Genomic DNA, 18,174 nt, shown 5'->3' on the forward strand with positions numbered 1-18,174 from the left:
CTGCTATCAGCAGAGTCAGTGCTGGTACACTCTCCGAGGGAGTCCCCAAACTACAGGTTACTGGCAGGCAGACAAACGCTCGCTGACAGCCATTTGTGACCAACTATGAAACACCATCTGCTGTAGTTGGAGGGAAGGAACATATCCAGCAAGTGATACCACTGTGAGAAATGATTTTGTGTGTTGACACACAGCAGTCTTTAGATAGCCCCAAAGAATAAGCTTACTTTGTTTTTCCAGATTTGTGTAAGGGGGAAAGAAACACTTTCTCTTGTTGGGGGTCCATGGGTGAGACTTCCTGGGTCAATTTGTATCGGAGCCAGAAAAAGAAAGAGTTTGATATATCCATATTAACAGGTGTACTAAATACAACTGTGAACTGAGCCAAATGTGTCTTTAGCAATGTCATGTCAGGGGGCTGAAGCACTATCTGACAGTTAAAGCACCCGCTGGAGTATGAATCTGCCACTGACTTGCTTGTGACATTGGGCAAGTCTCATCCCTCCTTCTGAGTACTGGCTCTCAGTTTTGAGGAACAGCAATAATGTTTTTCTTCAGGAGAGTGTTGCAAGAACTAGCTAGTGTTTGTTCAACCCTTTGAAATCTTTGGAGAGAGGGGATAAATATTTTTTATTAAAGTTCAGAGGCTGGTGGCTGGTTCAGAGACAATCTGGTGCAAGACAATCACAAAGCCTTTACCTTCGGGGGGGGTGGGGGGGGGTGGGGGGGGGAAGAGAGACATTTTCAGGCTTACAAAGGCTTTCTTGAAAAAGTAAGCTGATTTAAGTGACTCGTGTGCAAAAAGGTACTCAAGTGTGTCCAAAATGCTGTCCAAAAGCAAAAGGCTCCCCTTTGTAACCAACGCATGCAGCAGATCCCAAAAGTTTCAGGAGAAAGGATGTTCAGTTGCCTCACAGGGGGAAGGAATCTTACTTACTCATTAACGTAAATAAGGCATGCAGCCAAAGGCATATGCCAAGTCTTCCCTCCCTGGTCAGAGAACGAGGCTTTCATTTTTAAGAGTCTTAATAGTCCTGTGTCTCATGATTAAGTAATGAGAGCTAGCATCCAAAGGATCTGAAGTTCAGCTGATCTTGCATTATCCTTGTAGGCCCTGGCAGACTATAAACCAAAATGTTTTCAAGCAAAATATGCAGACGAAAAATAAATAAAAGATACACCTTAAAACCACAGTTCAATCTTCAAGCAGAGAAACACTGAATTATCATGGCAGATTTTCACCTTATTTCTTAGAATTCGAGAGAAACTTTTAAACACTGATACATAAGTAGATGCATTTGTCTTTTTATACGTGGTTTTTTGTATATATATATACTCACATGGACATGTGTGTATATTTCACATCACTTCTTTCTGATCCAGCCTGTAGTTTTGTGAAATTGCAGTGATGTTTGGCATCAGAGGATTGCAAAAGTTAAATACACTTCTACTGTAGAAAGCCTTTCTAGGGGCTAGCATAGGATGTATGGATTCAATCTCTTTACACCCATATATATATATTCCATAATATCAATTATGGGATGGCTTGATCCAGACCCTGTTGAAGTCAGAAATGCATGGCTGTGAGCATTGTCACCCGAATAGGGGCAGAAGGGCTTGGGCTTCCCTCTGGCTCAGGGCTGGACCTCAAAGGTGGCCTGTGGGAGCCCAGATCCTGCAGACTCCTGCGGCAGGCAGGAAGAGCAACGAGAAAGGGGGCTGTAGCGGGGGCTGTGGAGGGGAGGCAAACCCACCTCCAGGGTGCAGCGGCAACACGGCGGGAGCACGGCCAGACAACGACAGGGGATGGAGAGAGAGAGAGATAGAGGAGGGCTTGCAGGAAGCCTTGTTTATGATTTAAATACGTTGTCACTTGTGCCTGTGCAATATGAAAACCAAATCTAAACATTTGTCTGTAGAATCAGGTGATGGCTGGCCCTCTACTGTCTCAAGGGGGGCAGGAAAATGGTCCATGCACCTGCCACCTAATTCAGTTTAAAACCTGACACATTTACCAAGAGTGGGCTGGCATAATGAACTTCATTCATGCTGTCAGTGGAGTCAATAACTTATCCCCAACTGCTTTTGTCTCCCTGGCGGCAGTGCCTCTGATCGGGTTGAGGTACTTATTCAAGTAAAATTTATTTTCAATTGCAGGCCATAATACTACTGGCACAAGCCTTGCTTTGACAGAAGCTTTTGCTCAAGGCTAAACTATTGTTAAAGTTTGTGCCCATTGTCCGGGGTCTTTGATCTGTCAAAGCTGCTTAACAAGCTGGTTAAAAACTGTTTCAGATAACAGGTGTGTCCTTTGAGGACGCAGGGCCATTTTTCAACTTCTTTAAAAGACTAGTCCAGTAGCTGACTAAAATTTACATGCTGGTTGGTGGTGATATATGTAAAGCACTTTTAAAGCAAGAAATTCGATTTAGGGGTTTATTTCCCTGAACTTCCTTGCGGTTTGTTGTTGGTTTTGTTTTGTTTTGTGGTTGGCTTGCTTTCTTTTCTCAGGGAGTAAAAAGATTTATGAGGTGTTTCTTCAGGGCCTTGGAAGTATTTAGTGGATAGATGATTGAGATGCTACATCTACCTGCAGCACTGCAAAGGTGCCCAGTTACAGTACAGCAGTGGCTGGAGCAGCAAGGACCAGTGAACATGGCCAGAAGAAATCTTCTGGTGGAGAGGAGCAAAAGTGGGGTCATGTGGGGCAGGCTTTGCTGGGACATGCTCGGGGCAGGGGGGGTTAGACTGTGGCAGTGTCACAGTCCACATCCCCCAACCCTGAGCCTGTCCCGGTGTGACCCCAGCCCACCCTTGCCCCCCCGCTGCCCCCCCCCAGCTGGGTCCCTCAAGAGCCTGCAGCATGGTTAACAGCTACAGAACCTGCTCTTGCTACCTAGAAAACCCAATTCCTGGGATAAGATTCCTGTCGTAACTTGGATCCTCACTGTATAAACCAGGCCATTCATGCATGGCCAATGGCCTGAACAAAATTTCCTCTGAATGGTCCATATGTCAGCTATATTCTTTAGGACGTGTGAAAAATGGTTCCTCCCCTTCACATACGTTTTAAAACACTACTGAGGTCCTGAGGGATTTAACCAGTTTTAACCCAACCTATTTGTTTTATTGTTGTTTTTTTTTTCCTGAAAATCCCCATCAAAAACAGACAAGTATTCACAGTCATACTGAAACGCATGGAGCTGGCCTGATGGCTTAGGAAAAGAGGGAAGAACAACTCACTGTATGTGCACTGTCTCGAGGAGTGTGTGGAAGGAAGGGATGATGAGCACCTTCAGGAGTGTTTTTCCCCCCTCTGCAGATCAATAATACTTATTTGTGGATCTGCTGATACTGGGATTTTTGTCCACACCAACAATTTCTGTGCCTTTCCAAGCTCCAGCTGACCAGATAAACTGGGTAGCCAATCGGTCATAGCTTCCAAACCTGTGCATATCTGCAAAACCCTGCCAAAGGTCGAGGAGTGAATTGGTGTCAGCAATGAGATTAGAGGTCTCTCACTCATGTACACCCCCCAGACTGCCAACTGGAAGCTGCTGCACAGGTACTCCAACTTCAAGTGCAGATATAGAGAGTGCAGAGCCCCTGGAAGGCTCACTTGCAGCTGTGGCCTGGCAGCTTTGGTTGTGTGGCATCTCAAGCATTTCCTTGTGGCCAGTCACTGCAGTTCCCAATGCTGGTGGGCTGCAGGGTCTCCACAGGAGTGAACTTGCAGGCAGTTCTGCATCCAGGGGGACATGAATAAAAATGTGGTGTTTAGGAAACACCTGCCCATCTTCAACCTGCAGAAATAAGCACCTTCAGCCTGTGAGAGCAAAACCATCTTCAACAGAAAAAAAAAGAGATGGAAGTTCCTCTTAGGCAGCAGAAAAGCTCCCGACTCTTGTATTATCCTTTCTGCGAGCTGAGCCCAGCAGCTCCCCTTACTGGAGAAGCTTACATGCCTTGAGAGCCAAGCATGATAAACTGAAATAACTTTGCTTAAAAAGTGAGCCTGCTTGCTAGGCATATTTTCCTCAAACAATCCCATCTGTACCGAAAATCTGTCACCAGCTTGTTAGTTCAAGGCAGCTGGGGAATAAAACAAGCACTCTGTCAAATGTAGTAGTTTAGTGAACATCCCGGAACTGAATCAGGAATGAAAGTGAAAACTAAAGCTTTTCTAACACCACTCAGCTATACTCACCATTAGGATCATCACAATTGTTCAAAGATTACTTTGGCATGCATCTGTGCCATCAATTAGCTCCAGAGCTATGTTTAGAGCAATTCATTTTCATCATTCAGATATAGCTAGAAAGATATGAGATTGAAGACAAATTCCTGTTGCAAGGCTGCATCTCCACTACTAGCCCTGAAGCAAAGCTGTCCATGACTTTATTGGATGAAGCATCACCCCACTGCACTACCTACAACATGTTTTGAGCACCCCAGTGACTGAGTCCATGTCTAAGGGGGTTAAAGGTCTCAGTGAAGATAAAGACCTGTTATTGCCCAGACACATTATGACAGGTTTTCACCTTCTCTGTAACCTAGATTAAAAACCAGAGAAAGCCAAAGTACTTCTTGCTCAGCTGAAAGGGATGTAGAGAAATCTGCTATTCTCACTTCTCAGCATTTTCCTGGTGTAAATTATTAAATGTAGTTAGTTTTAAAAGCTGATTTTCCCTTGCCTGTTGCAATCAGTGTGGTATCTTTAATGCTGTGCTGAAACATAGAATAAGGGCCTATATTATGGTCTCTCCAGTTACAGAAGAGTATCACAGTTGGGAACAAGGGGAATATAATAATAGCAAACACTTTGGGGGAAAATATAAAAATTATATATAAAGTAGCACAAGGACTCTAAACCAATTTATCATTACAAACCCCTCTAATATTATCATATATTTGTGACCTGCAAAGTAAAATAAGAAAATGCTATGAAGTGGCAGATGTCCAGTAAGGCCACCAGACTATTACAGGAGGGTATCTGTAGCTATTATTTGTCACTAGCTGTTATTTATATTGCACATGATTCAACAGATGGTCAGGCAGATGCAATGGCAAGGTGAGACAACCACAGCAGTGAAGGCTGGAATGGAAGATGCTGCAGCTGGAGGAAGAGGGCTGCGCCTGGAGAGAGATAGATGGAGCCGGCGGCCAGGTGAGGGAATGAGCAGGAGATGTTCAAGCGACTCACCCTGACAAACCCCAGGAAAGGGTCAGCTGCTGACTGTGGAGCCCTGCAAGATGTGAGACATGCTGAGATCTTCATGGGGGCACACCAGATAAAGGAGCCTGTCCCACTCCCCTGGCAATATGAATAATAGAGAAGGAGCTGAAATGTTGATATTGGATTTACCGGAGGACTGTCCTTCTACTGTATTGCTGGGAACAGAGTTAACCCCAGAGATCTCGGGTAAAATCCATGTGGGCAGAAGTGAAGAAGCCATCAGTGCTGATCTAACTCAGGGTATTTAGTTAGTGCTGTTTTTTTCCTGTAGGCAGGATTTTGGGCAGAAAGCTTGGGCACAAAGACACTGCAGAGAAGTGCTGTGGATCAAAAGCATGGATAGAGTGCTGCCAAACTCATGAAATCCACCACTGGGAGGGAAAAAAAAATTCAGCTTTTTGAGGAAACATAAAAAAGGGAAAAGTAAAGTTTTCTCTTTGGATCATAGCTTTGCATTGATGAGTTGAGATATGCTGAAGCAAGTGAAGGATGGGACACCAAGTGCAGCTTGCCTGGTCTCAGCAGCTGGAAAGAAGAGGGAACTAGTCTCCGGGGAAAGCTGTAAGATTCACATTCAACCCACAACTGGAACCACTTCTCCCACAAGCTATATGGCCCTTACAAAGCAGAAGGCAAAAGCCTTGTGCTTGCCCCAACTCCTTGCAAATTTGGGAATGGAAAAAACAAGAGAGGTAGTACCAAGGGTACATTTCTCTTGGTGAAGATGTGATGATTGTTGAGGAAGGTCTGTTTCTGGACATCCAGTGAATTCTGATACTGAGGACTATTTTATGTCTATGTGTCACATCTATGAACTGAAAAAGTCCCTGCGGAATGTGGGACCTCACTGCCTTGGGCATCTTTTGCCCCATGCTGACATAAAACCTATGGAAGATGGAAGAAGGATTTCTTGCACATGGCACAAAAATAGAAATAGACATTCTTCACAGTTTCATAGTTCAATAACCAGTCTTGAACAACTGGGAGAAGATAAGCAGAGAAACCCAAAGAGTAATGGAAACAAATCAACTAATGGGAGACTTTGATCAGCCAGTAATTCTGATAAATTATTCACTTCACAAAGGAAATGTATCCTCCTGCTAATCTGAAGACAGACAGAAAGAGATGGCAACAAGGGCAAAAGCTTGACATAAGAGAGAGAAAGACTCTGAGACTACATCTCTACAAAACATGCCTGTGACCGTTATCTAGCTCTGAAGCCAACTGGCACAGACTGGCATGTGTCCACATTATTAAATTTTTGCTTTCCAGGCAGTGTGGCTGAATACAGATTGCCTGCTGGGATTGGCCTTTGGCCTGTGCTATCCCCAAACCGTGCCTGGGAAACATTCAGGAGAGAGCTAGGGGTCTGCAGCCAAACCACACCAGAAACCTTTGTAACAATGTGACTCTATAAATAATTGAACTCTAGTGCCTGAGAACATTATGTGGCACTGTTTAATTTATTAGGAGAGATGACGTCTGTGATCCTAGCCTGGAATGGAAATCTTGGACATTTTAGAGCACCCTAAGAAATGGAAAACCCTAGAGCATCCAATGGACACAAGAGAGTACTGATGAGATGGAGGCAGGCACGATTTTGCCTACAGCTGTGCCGATGTGCTCCACCAGTCACAGCAGAGAATATCTGGTTTTTGAAACACAAAATCTGTCTCTTTGCTTTAACTAACGTATCTGCTTGAAAAGCTGCACACAGGGTTGGAGATGAGAGAAAGGTGTAATTAAGCTACTGAGGATTCACCACTGATGGAAAGCATGGCCAAAGTCTTATGGTCCTATTTTAGTGAAGGGGTAGGAGATGAAGATTATGTCTAAGAGTATTTTGCAAGGAACCAGGACTGAGCCTACTCAAACTAGGGGCATCAGAAGTGACAAGGAGTTGGGATAGGGATGCAAATGCAGCCAGATGTGTATTGCTAAGGAGTATTTGGGTTATCACTCTCATATAGAACAGCATACAAGGGTCTGTAACAGCTATAAATGAGCCCTGATAAATAAAACCTAGCTAAAGTGTTGGTGACAGACTCCTCAGTTTAGTTATGCAAAATGATGCCTGACCTGCTAGTGTCAGCAAGTGACATCAAGTCCAGACCAAGATGTCTCACATGGTTTACACTACAGTTTGGCCCAGAAAGATGTATTATCCATTAAAGGATATCCATTTCCATGACTCTTCATGAATGAATAAGAACATACAGAAGTATCATGGTGCATATAGACACGTGCTGTGGGTTCTAAAGCAGTGGATACCACAAGTGACGTGTATATGAAATTCTGGGCAACTGCCAAAACCTGAAAGCCTTGAAAACTTGATATGACAGTTGACTAAGCATATCATGAAGAAAATCTCAGAAATATGACAATCCACCCCTGTAAGTCACATAAAGAAAAGCTCGTATCCTGGCAGAAGTAATGGAAGATGTGAGGTAGTGGGGGTGTATATTTCCATCCCTGGAAAGGTCAAAGGGACTGTGCTGGAGAGCCTAGGGAATGACAAAATCATAGAAAGAAAGAGCCTGAAGCTTTGGAAAGTCTCTGCTCAAGTGCTTTTGCAGAGCATACCTCAGCCTGCTTCAGAACTGAACACAGCTAAACCTCCCAAAGGCACTCAGTGAAAAAGAGAGGTGCATGCTTATGGATGCGGTCTCAAGGCCACGAGGAGCAGTCAGATCAGGACTGTGCAGCCTGTGAACTGGCAAGTGTGGGCTGGAGGCTGTCAGAAATCACTCTCCAAAGCACGTGGAGCCCCTAAAATCTAACCGTACTTGGAGGTTAACCAGATTGCAGGCACCTCAGGAGACCATGGTCACAGCACTTGTTCTGGGGAAGACACTGAGGGAAGGAAAGCCAGGGGAGGCAGCACACACCAGGGTCATATGCAGTCTGCAGACTGCTCCTGCAGAGCAGCAGGGACACAGCTAGATGGCCCATGGCCACCCAACAGCTGCCCCACAACAAGTGCTCTACGATATTCCCAGAGTGTACATGCAAAAACAGAACGGATGCGTCAAGACTTTAGTGACAGAGGTCTGGAAATAACTGCATCCACCTCTCATGGAAATGAAGCCTTCAAACCTCTCTGGTTTTGATCCTTTACTGATTTCTGTGACTCAGAGGTGTTCAGACACCAGTGAAGATCTGGACCTCTCCATGGAAAACGAGAGCACACACAAGGTTTACGTGGGCTGTAGCCCTGGCAGGTCTGTTTCCCATGGATCTGTAGCCCATTATAAGTGTTTGCACTTAGGTGCTGTGGTGTGGTGTCCAAACTCACCATTTCTCAGTGTGCTCAAACAAATCACCATCACACCAATGATCACCACAGTTATGACTAATCTCTGTTGCTGTCCCTTGCATTTTTGAGAGGAAAGACAGGTACTGAAGCTGGGGATAGATGCTCTCCCAGTAGATGTTTCAAGCTAGAGCCTGAACTCGCTGTGCAAAGATCTGACAGCACAGGCCACAAAATGCACCATGGCTATTTTCTCTGCAAAGCGAGAGATAGGGGAGGCACAAGGGATAAACTGCATTTTCAGTCATCTTCTTCCTACGGGACACTTAACAGATCTTTATTTATCACCAAAAAAAAAAAAAAAAAAAAAAAAAAAAAAGTCTGGAAACAGAATGTTTTATGCGGTCACTTTGTTGTTCTTCCTCTGACCCCATGGACAAGGACTCACAACTCCCTCAGGTCAAAGGTCAGATTTTTTAAAAAATAAATTATTAGTTGTGAAACGTTTCTCTGCTTTTTAAAAAATACAAATGAAGTCTCACTTTTTCAGACAGCCACCTAACAGTTTTAAGCTGAAACACAGTGAAGTAGCACCTGGTGCCTGACATTCAGAGCCACTGGGTAGAAACCATTGAAACTAAAAGAGAAATGTCCAAAAGAAAAATAAACATACCAAAACATAGCAAAAACAACCAACAAAAAGTAGGTAAGTTTGCAGAAAGGTTATTTAGTGTTGTCGAAAACAGAATCAGTTTTTTATAACACAAGCATCAATTTTCCTTTAGTGAATAATTTGTAAAGTGTTTTCTCTGGTGGTGCAACTAAAGCACCACTGCATTCTCGTTCCCATCCATGACATGGGACAGTGTTCCCTGGAAGTGACACATGCATCCAGAGACAATGACTCCTCCCCTGTTCTGGGGCTGACTGGCTGGCTGGTTGACTGGTTGCTGCCTTTGAAAATATTGCGTGTGGAATTATAGAAGTAAAAGGAAGCTCATTTTGAAGAACTACCTGTTCTTCATTATAACTGAACGCCTGTGTAATGATCATGAAACCCTATGCACTAATATTTAAGCACTGATAAACCTCCCTCTCATCTAGTTGGTGTAGATGACAACTGAGGGGGATATAATACTGCTGGATGCTGCTCCGGTTCCTACCTGCTGTAACCAGAAGCTTTTGTAGTTTGACTCTGCATTATCTCTGCCTTAAAATTTGAGTCTTGCACGCTTTTACTAGCTTGCAAAGCATCAGGACCAGGCCTCATGCAAATCTCTTTTATTGTCAACCCTCTACATGTTTTACAAGGAATCCATTAGTTTTTGATTTGCAGGTCTCCACAAATCTTCTTCATCATAAATACTAAAATTACTGCATCGCTTGTAGTTTTCCTCTTGCCCATCTGGCAGGGCCCGATGCTGTTCTGCCAGGTAACTTTCAAGATGTACATGTCAACAGCAACAACACTTTGGGGGAAAACAAACAAACATTAAAAGGCTGAATTAAAATATTGATCTGCAGCCTTCTGCCAGGGCTATATAAAACCCCATCCTGAACCCACAACAGCTTCAGGAGACTCAGGGGAGCTGGATACAGATTTTAGTCACACAGTCTCAACCAATGATACTAATTTTTAAGAAGTTTTGCCTTCCAGACAGACTTTACTGTTCTACAGCTGAACTGTCCTTACATAGGTGCTTACTTCAATGTAATATCAAGCAAAATGGTTTTGTTTCAACTTCAGGAGAAGGAAATGGAGGGCAGGAGAAGGAACACTGGTTGGGGTAAACAGGCTGCAAGCACTTCCATTCACTCTTCTGGTGTCTTCAGTTCAGTGTTTCCTACTCAGCAGTTGTAGACTGCACAAAAGAGATCACACCTACAGCTACAGCTGCACCAAAACCTGTATCACCCCCCTGATGTGGCATAAGTACATAATTAGTAGTTCCTCTTTGTTTTATTTGTTTGACCCTAAAATCTTTCATGGTTCTAATCAACCTGATTACTTGAAAAATCAGAGAACACAAAATGATCAGCAATTAAGGCTCAATTCAGCCACCTAAGCATAGATATTTACTGCCACTGAGATGCCCTAGAATATCTCACCTGACCTCTCTTGCTGGTCCAGAGGAATGTGAGTGCTCAGCAAGTCCTGTGGTATCTTTTGGCAGCACAATGTGCATATCTCAAGGCGTTTCTAATGGCACTGAATGCAAAGCAACAAACTCAAATCCTTAGATTTTGCAGAAGTCCAGTGAAAGATGTCTGCTTACATTTCGGTATTTAGCTTGTACTCAGCTTCTAGTTTGCTGTTTCCATTTCAGACCTGAAAATGCATTTGTGTGCCCCCAACATGCCCATTTTCCCTGACAATATTACTGCATCTAGTGAAGGATTATACTCCCCCTCTCAACCTTGTCCCTTTGTTTTCCTCAGCAGCAGCACGATGTCAATCTGTGACAGCTCTTTCCAGCTCAAATCCATGCCTACCTGCTTCTGTAAGAGGGAAAATGGGACCGCAAAGAATAAAAAACCCCAAACATGTGCGTAGGAGCAAGTGGGAAAATACAAAAGAAAGTCGGAGGCAGGCAGAGCAGGACACATGAGTTTTAAGAGGCATGAATCCGTGATAACCCCCTTACTAGTTTTTCTCAGAGGGTAGGGCCCCAACCAGGGCAGCCCCACACTGCCAGAGTCGAGCGGGCAGCACCAGGTGCCCCCGGCCGCCCTGGGGCCAGATCCGCAGGCAGCAGCCTGTTAAAAAATTACTCCTTTCCTTTTTTTAATTTTTTTTTTTTCTCTCTGCAGCTTCAAAGAAAAACGATTTGCTCATTTGGTAATAACTGATGGGGACCGTGAATTACCAAGCTAGCCCCCAGCCTAGTGTTTATCTCCTCGCCAATAAATCTCTAAACTGAAGCAATGAAGCTAAGTACTGCTGCTGTTTCTGCGTTTTATTTCCGTATTAATCAAAACACAAGCCCCCCCCGCCCCCCTGCCACCTCCCGGGCCCCGTGTACCTGGAGCAGAGGCACCCCATGAGGGGACCGTGTGGGTCGAGCTTGTTAGATGGGGGGGTCCGGTGGGATGAGAGAGGGGAGAGAAAAGAAACCCTACAGCTGAAGAAGCTAAATTGAATGCCGAAGGCCTGAGGGATTGGTGTCAAGTTTGTGGCAGTCCCCTGGAGGTGCAGCCCGCGAGGTCTGCCCCCATGGGAACTGGGAAGGGAGGGCAAACTCCTTCTCCCTGGGACTAAGAGCAGCACCTGCAGCACCTGCAAACCCCATGGCCCGGCCATGCTGGGACCTGGTGGAAAGTGAGTGGTTGCACAACTGAAAACGAACGGCGTCCATCTACCTCCGATTTATTTATTTATATGTTTATGTTTATGTTTATATTTATATTTATATGTGTACATATGTATGTATTTTATATATGTGCAAGCTGACGTTACTTATTTTTGTGGCAAACTCCCATCTATCCCCGGAGAAGCAGCCCGTGCCGAGCCGAGCCGAGCCCTGGCTCCGGCCCCACAGCCCCGCCAGATCCTGCCCTCCCCGAACGGGCGCTTTCAGGCTGTCACACCATCGGATCTCTCCCGCTTTCCTATTTCTATCCCCCAACCCTTTTTTTAACTTGACACCCCTCCCCCCGCTTTTTTCTTGGGGGGAAGGGAAGGGAAGGGAAGGGAAGGGAAGGGAAGGGAAGGGAAGGGAAGGGAAGGGAAGGGAAGGGAAGGGAAGGGAAGGGAAGGGAAGGGAAGGGAAGGGAAGGGAAGGGAAGGGAAGGGAAGGGAAGGGAAGGGAAGGGCCGCCCCTCCTGCCCCACCGGTGCAGGAGCCCGAGGCGAAGGACAAGACACGGAGATTTGAATTTCTGTTGTTCACATCGAAGTTTCCCCCGGCAAAGAGCAGGCAAGGAGCCCCCTCCGAGCGCTCGTCCCCGCCCGCAGTATCTCATCTCCAAGTCGCTCGGAGTTTCCCCACCCGACCCATCGAAAGGAGAAGGAAACGGCACCTCTGCGGATGCTCTTTCCCTTTCCCCGCCCCGCGGGCCGGGACGCGAGGGGAGGCGGGCAGCCCGGCGATCCACCCGCACCGCTCGGGGTGCGGTGCTGCCGGAGAGGAGCCGGCGGGACAGGACATTTAGGGCCCCTTTCCTGGGGACCCAAAACCTCGGCTCAGCCTCGTGCGGCTGCTCGGTCCCTTTTGCTGCGGAAAAGCGCGAAGCGGCTCGTGCACCGTTCCCCAGCGCGGCTCCGCGGCTGGAGAAGAGTCCGGAGCTCCCGGGGAAAGCGGGACAGAGCCCGCGGCGGCTGCTACCCAAGAGCCCCCCAACGCGCTCCGCTGCCCCCAGGACCGAAGGGCCGAGCGGCAGGGATGCTCTAGGGAGAGGCAGCGCGGCCGGGGATGGCGGCGGGTCCCGGGCACCTGGCTGCGGGTCCAGACTAGTGCCCCGGGACGGCGGGGTGGCCTCGTCCCCCTCTCGGCTGGGATTTACAGCCCAGCCCCGTCGCAAGCTCCGTGGGCAGCCGCAGCTGGGTGGGGGGGGGGGGGGGGGGGGGGGGAGGAAGCCCCAGACAGAAGCAGCCCCCTCCGAGGTTGCCCCGCTCTCCCCGGGGCGGGGGTGATGCGGAGCCGAGAAGAATGCGGTCCTGGGGAGGAGGATGCGGGCCCGGGGAAGAGGGAGGGTGGGGCGGGCGAGCGCGGCTTTGCGCCCCAACCGTGTTAGCCCTGCACGGGGAGGGTGCGCTGAGGACGGTCGTGTCGGCTGAGGAGCGGTACCCCGCAGCTCGCTCCTCACAGCCAGAGGGCCCCCGCCCCGACACCCCGCGTTTCCTCCCGCTTTGTCCCTGCCTCTTGATCGCTTTCCCTCCGCCACCAGCTCCGCAGGCTGCCGCCGCAAGCGGGGGGGGGCCGGGGGGCGCAAGTGCCTCTGCCCGCCGGGGCCGGGCCGGGGCTCCAGCCCGTGGGGGTCACCCCCGCCGTGCCCCCAGACCCTTTCCCCAGGCACGGCTGCTCCCGGGGCCCGGGCTGCATCCCGCAATCCCTTGGCCCCACTCTGCACCCCGACTTGAGCCCCCTCCCCGGGCAGCGCCGGACTCTCTGCGGCGGGACACCCTCCCGGCAGCCAGCGCCGTGGGGCCGTGGCAGAGGGACGGTGCACAACTGCAACTAGAAGGAAGGAAAGGAGGAATGAAGAGAGGAAGGAAGGAAGGAAGAGAGGAAGGAAGAGAGGAAGGGAGGAAGAGAGGAAGGAAGAGAGGAAGGAAGGAAGGGAGGGAGGGAGGAAGGAAGGAAGGAAGGAAGGAAGGAAGGAAGGAAGGAAGGCAGGCATCTGCAGCATCTCTTGAACATCTTGCTGAAGTACTGCTGCAAGGATTTACTTCAGCGGGGGAGTGGCTTTTTTACAACGTGATTCGTTAGTTCAGTTTGTTTTCGGGGCAAATATACATTCTCCTTACGATTTGCTAATGTTTGTGTATGGATGCTTATGCCTTAAAGATGATTTGGTTGCTGCAGTGTTGCACAGCCCGTTCACCAGCACAAGAACCCGAAGGTGCCTTCCAAAAGTTGTTTCACACCTCGGTTTAAATGCCCACCCCGTCCCCCATCATTACTCAGCTTGCCACTCGGGAACCGCCTTCTCCGTGTGTATTCAGGTCCCTCCCGCACATGCCCTCCGGGTGTTGCGGTGAGCCGGGGGCTGCCCGGCCGGGGGGTGCCGGGCAGGGGGTGCAAGGGTCTCTGTCAGCTCCCCACGTAGCACAGCCTCCGGGAGCGACGGAGCTGCCTGGCCCGGCACTGGCCGGCTCGCCGTTTCCCTCCGGGAAAAGGGGGGACAGCTGGATCTCGATTAAAAAAAAAAAAAAAAAAAAAAAAAAAAGTTCAAAAAAAAAAAAGTTCTTGCCCCTTTTCTACCTCTTTTCTACCTAAAAGCGCCCCGGCCTCTCCTCCCGATCTGTGCCCGCGGCCCGTCCTGCTGCCGCCCGGCTCTGTCTGTCGGACCGTCTGTCCGTCGGCTGGCGGGTCCCTGCCGACCCACGCCCCGGTGTGAAACGGGGGGACCCCAACAGCTCTCACGCACGCACCGGGGGACGTTTGGGCAACCGCTGTGGAGTTTGTGGCTGCTGCCGCGGCGGGGCGACTCCTGATCCCCACGGGGAGATTCGCCAGGCTCCCCCGGATGGGGCAGAAAAGTCCTGGCAAAACCCAAAGCGATCGGAATCGGAGCCTTTTCTCAGCTTCTGGTCCCAGACAAAGGCGAAACAGGCAGCTTGTAATTAATTTTTTATTTTATTTGGAAATCTCATCCAGAAACACTGGCCAATAATAAATATATCGATAGTTATCAAGAATATATAAAAAATAAAGACACGGTGTTGTCTTCGAGGCCCTAACCAAAAGCAAGCAAGCAAACAAACAAACATACAAATGAAATTATTAATAACAGTGTTTCAAGCAAACGCCCAGAAAAACGTACTGAAAAGGAACAGCAACAAAGCTTCTGATTTAGTTATACAAGTCACTGATCTGGCAAGAGCCGATCCTGCATGCAAAACCAAACCAAACCAAACTAAACAAACAAACAAAAAAAAATCAGAACAAACCCCAAACCAACAAGAGAAATAAGCGACGAGGACCCCAGCCAGCTGAACTAGAGCACTTCACCGAGAGCAGGAGATGGGAGGTTTGGCAAAACAGACCCGCAGGAGGGTTGTGCTGTGTTTTGCACCATTTCCTTCTTCTTCTTTTTTTTTTTTTTTTTTTTTTTCCTTTTTAATTTTAGCAGACACAGAGGGAAGAAGGAAAAGAACTGCAAACAAACCCGCATCGCAACCAAATCTGGAAAAAAAAAAAAAAAAACACCAACAAACCAAAACCAAAACAAACAAACCAAAAAACCCAAACAAAAGCCAACCAGCCAACAAAACCAAACCCAAAACACCCACAAAACTTAAGTGAATTGACTCGGAAGTCCCTGTTGCCAGGGCAGCCGCCCGTGGCCAGCACCCACGGGTGGGACGCTGCGGTGGGGAGCATGCATGCACTCTCTGGGCGACCTCGGGCCGCCGCTGCGCTGCCGCAGCCGGGTTTGGAGCGGGAGGTTTCGGAGGTGTCGCCGTGCGAAAGAAAAGAAAGGAAAAGCCCGCAAAAAGAAGGAGAAGAAGCCCCAAATCGATCTCATCATCTCTTAGTAGCTGCGAACACTACAGTGACAACCATGTCTTTTTTTTTTTTCCCCTTTTGCATCCATTTTAAGGAATTATTTACATTTGATCACCGTCAGCGGCATTATTATTATAATTATTATTATTATTATTATTTTTACAACAGGGACTTTTTTTTTTTTTTTTTTTCCGGTTTAGCATAATAAGAAACACCGCCCGAGGAGCCGGCTAAAACATTACCTTTGCAAGGTCCTTACTACACTAATCCCGTGTTACAGGGGGGGGTGGCTAGGCGGGGGGCAGTGGGGGCAGGTCCGTCGGCGGCGCGGGGGGGCCCGGCCGCAGCCCCCTCCCCGCCCGTGGCACCGCCGGCTGCGGCGCAGCCCCGGGGGCCGGGGGGGTCCCCGCCGAGTCACTTCAGGAGGTCCTTGGTCTCCCCCGAGATCCTGGCCATGTTGGAGGCGGTGAGGGCCGAGAGGTGGGGCGGGGGGGGCATCTGGCAGATGGTGCAGGGGCACGGCAAGCCTGCCCAGTGCTGGAAGCCGCTGCCGAGCTGCAGGGCGGGGGGGGTCGAGGGTGTCTTGAGCAGGGAGTGGGGGGGCCGGATGGTGCCGATGGCCGGCAGGGAGGCGGAGAGGGAGGAGGAGGTGTTGGCGGAGGACAAGGCACTGCCGAGGATGGGGTGCACCTGGTGCACGGTGCCGGCGGCGTGGGGAGGGTGCCCGGCGGAGTGTCCCACCGTACCGCAGTGGAAGGCCGAGTGGTGCCCCCCGTAGATCTCCCCCACCAGCCTCTTCATCTCCTCCAGCGAGCTGGTGAGCATCAGGATATAGTTTCTGGCTAGCAGGAGGGTGGCGATTTTGGAGAGTTTTCTCACGGAAGGTCCGTGGGCGTAGGGCATCACCTCCCGCAGCCCGTCCATGGCCAGGTTGAGGTCGTGCATCCTCTTACGCTCCCGGCCGTTGATCTTCAGCCGCAGCTGCTGCAGATCCTGCTCCGAGAGCTGCTTCTTGATTTTGTACTTGCTGCCTTCCCCTCCGGCCTTGGAGCCGTTCCTGGACAGGCCTTCCCCGGACATCTTCTGCACCAGGTCGTTCTGAGTGGAGGAGACGGAGTTGAGCCGGCTGTCTTGGTGGTGGTGATGGTGGTGGTGGTGGTGGTGGTCTCTCAGGTACATCTCATCCATGTCTGGCGAGGAAGCTCTGCTGGAGACAGAGCTGGAGTCAGAATTCATTGTATTCGGGCTTCTGAGCAAGAAACTCTTCCCTGCTCTGGAGGCGGCGGAACAAGGCAACTCTCCTTCAAAAAAAAAAAAGCAACGAAAACGGAACGAAAAAGAGATAAACGGACGGCAGGCTCTGCCAGCGAAGGGCTGGAAATGCTGGAGGAAGAAGAGGAAAAAAGCCCCTCAGCCCCCTCTCTCACCAGTCTCTCTCTCCCCCCGGTGACTCAGGCGGTTTACAGGATGGCTAGTTAGTGTATGCTTGGACTAACCTCAGCCTGAAAAAGAGGGGCTTTTATAGAGCTGCAGCAGAGAGCAGAGACAAAAGGAGCCCTCCTATGTATAATGGTCTAGTTAGGATGACGTGCCATTATTCAGGGCGGTGCGCTTTGACTGTCCCATTTAGCAAGGACCCCTATTCATATTCATTGTGGTGCCACCCGGGACACCTCAGCCACGGATCATCAGGAGTCAAGGAGACACAAAACCCCTCTGATTGACACCGCACACTCAGCGCCCCGTGTGAGCGCCATCTCCTCCCCCTGCTCCCCATTTCCAATATAAAACCGCATCCCTTCTACAGTAGGGAGGCGCGGGGCTGCGGGGGGCTGCGGGGGGCTGCGCACCCGCTGGGGGCCGGAGAGGAAGCCCCGGCCGTGGGCAGGAGCCGCCCGGGGAAGACCCCCCGCCCCGGCAGAAGGGGCTGAGGGGGACGGCGGTCGCCCCCCGTCCTGCTGCGTGTCCGGCTCCAGGCGCGGCTCCCCGCTTTGTTTGCCTTTCCCTCTCCCCCCTCCTCGGTCCCCCCCGGCCGGGATTGGCGGTGCGGCACGGCTGGCCCTCGTCCGGCCGGGCTGGCCACAGTTGGCTCGTACCTGAGTCGCCGCTTTGTTTAAATGAGCGATGACTCGGGCAGCCTCCACGGGAAGATGCGCGCTGGGAAACCCGCCTCCCCCTCGGGGCCGGCGACTCCCTTTAAAGAAACGGGGAAAGCCGGGGTGAGGGGGCAGGGCGGTGCGCCGGGCGGCGGGGGGGCGGCTCGGGGGCGGGCGGTAGCCCTCGGGGCTCCGCTCGTCCAGGGCTCCGGCGGGAGGGCGGCGGGGAGGCCGGAGCGGCCGTCGGCGGGACCGAGGGGCTGCGTTCAAGGCCGGGCCGGGCCGGGCGCCTGCGGGAAGGGAGCCGGCCCCGGAGGGGCAGCGCTGCAAAACGGCCCCAGGCGTTCGCGCCAGTAAGTAAATCGGCTCCGGGCACCGGCCGCAGCCTGGGCGGGACCTTCTCCCGCCGGCGGCGGGG

At 50.1% G+C, this 18,174-nt stretch overlaps 1 protein-coding gene across 1 annotated transcript; it reads right to left on the bottom strand.

The window, feature by feature from the left end:
- Positions 1-16,074: 16,074 nt before the first annotated feature.
- On the bottom strand, positions 16,075-16,896 carry OLIG3 (oligodendrocyte transcription factor 3). The gene has a single exon (XM_074924320.1). The coding sequence runs from the start codon at positions 16,894-16,896 to the stop codon at positions 16,075-16,077; it is 822 nt and encodes a 273-aa protein (XP_074780421.1).
- Between the last annotated feature and the right edge of the window lie 1,278 nt (positions 16,897-18,174).

Source organism: Athene noctua, chromosome 1 (genome assembly GCF_965140245.1).
Source record: "Athene noctua chromosome 1, bAthNoc1.hap1.1, whole genome shotgun sequence".
NCBI classification, from domain to species: Eukaryota; Metazoa; Chordata; class Aves; order Strigiformes; family Strigidae; genus Athene; species Athene noctua.

Bases quoted from the DNA above. Each gene is read 5' to 3' on its own strand.
- OLIG3 (XM_074924320.1), bottom strand. From the start codon at position 16,896: ATGAATTCTGACTCCAGCTCTGTCTCCAGCAGAGCTTCCTCGCCAGAC.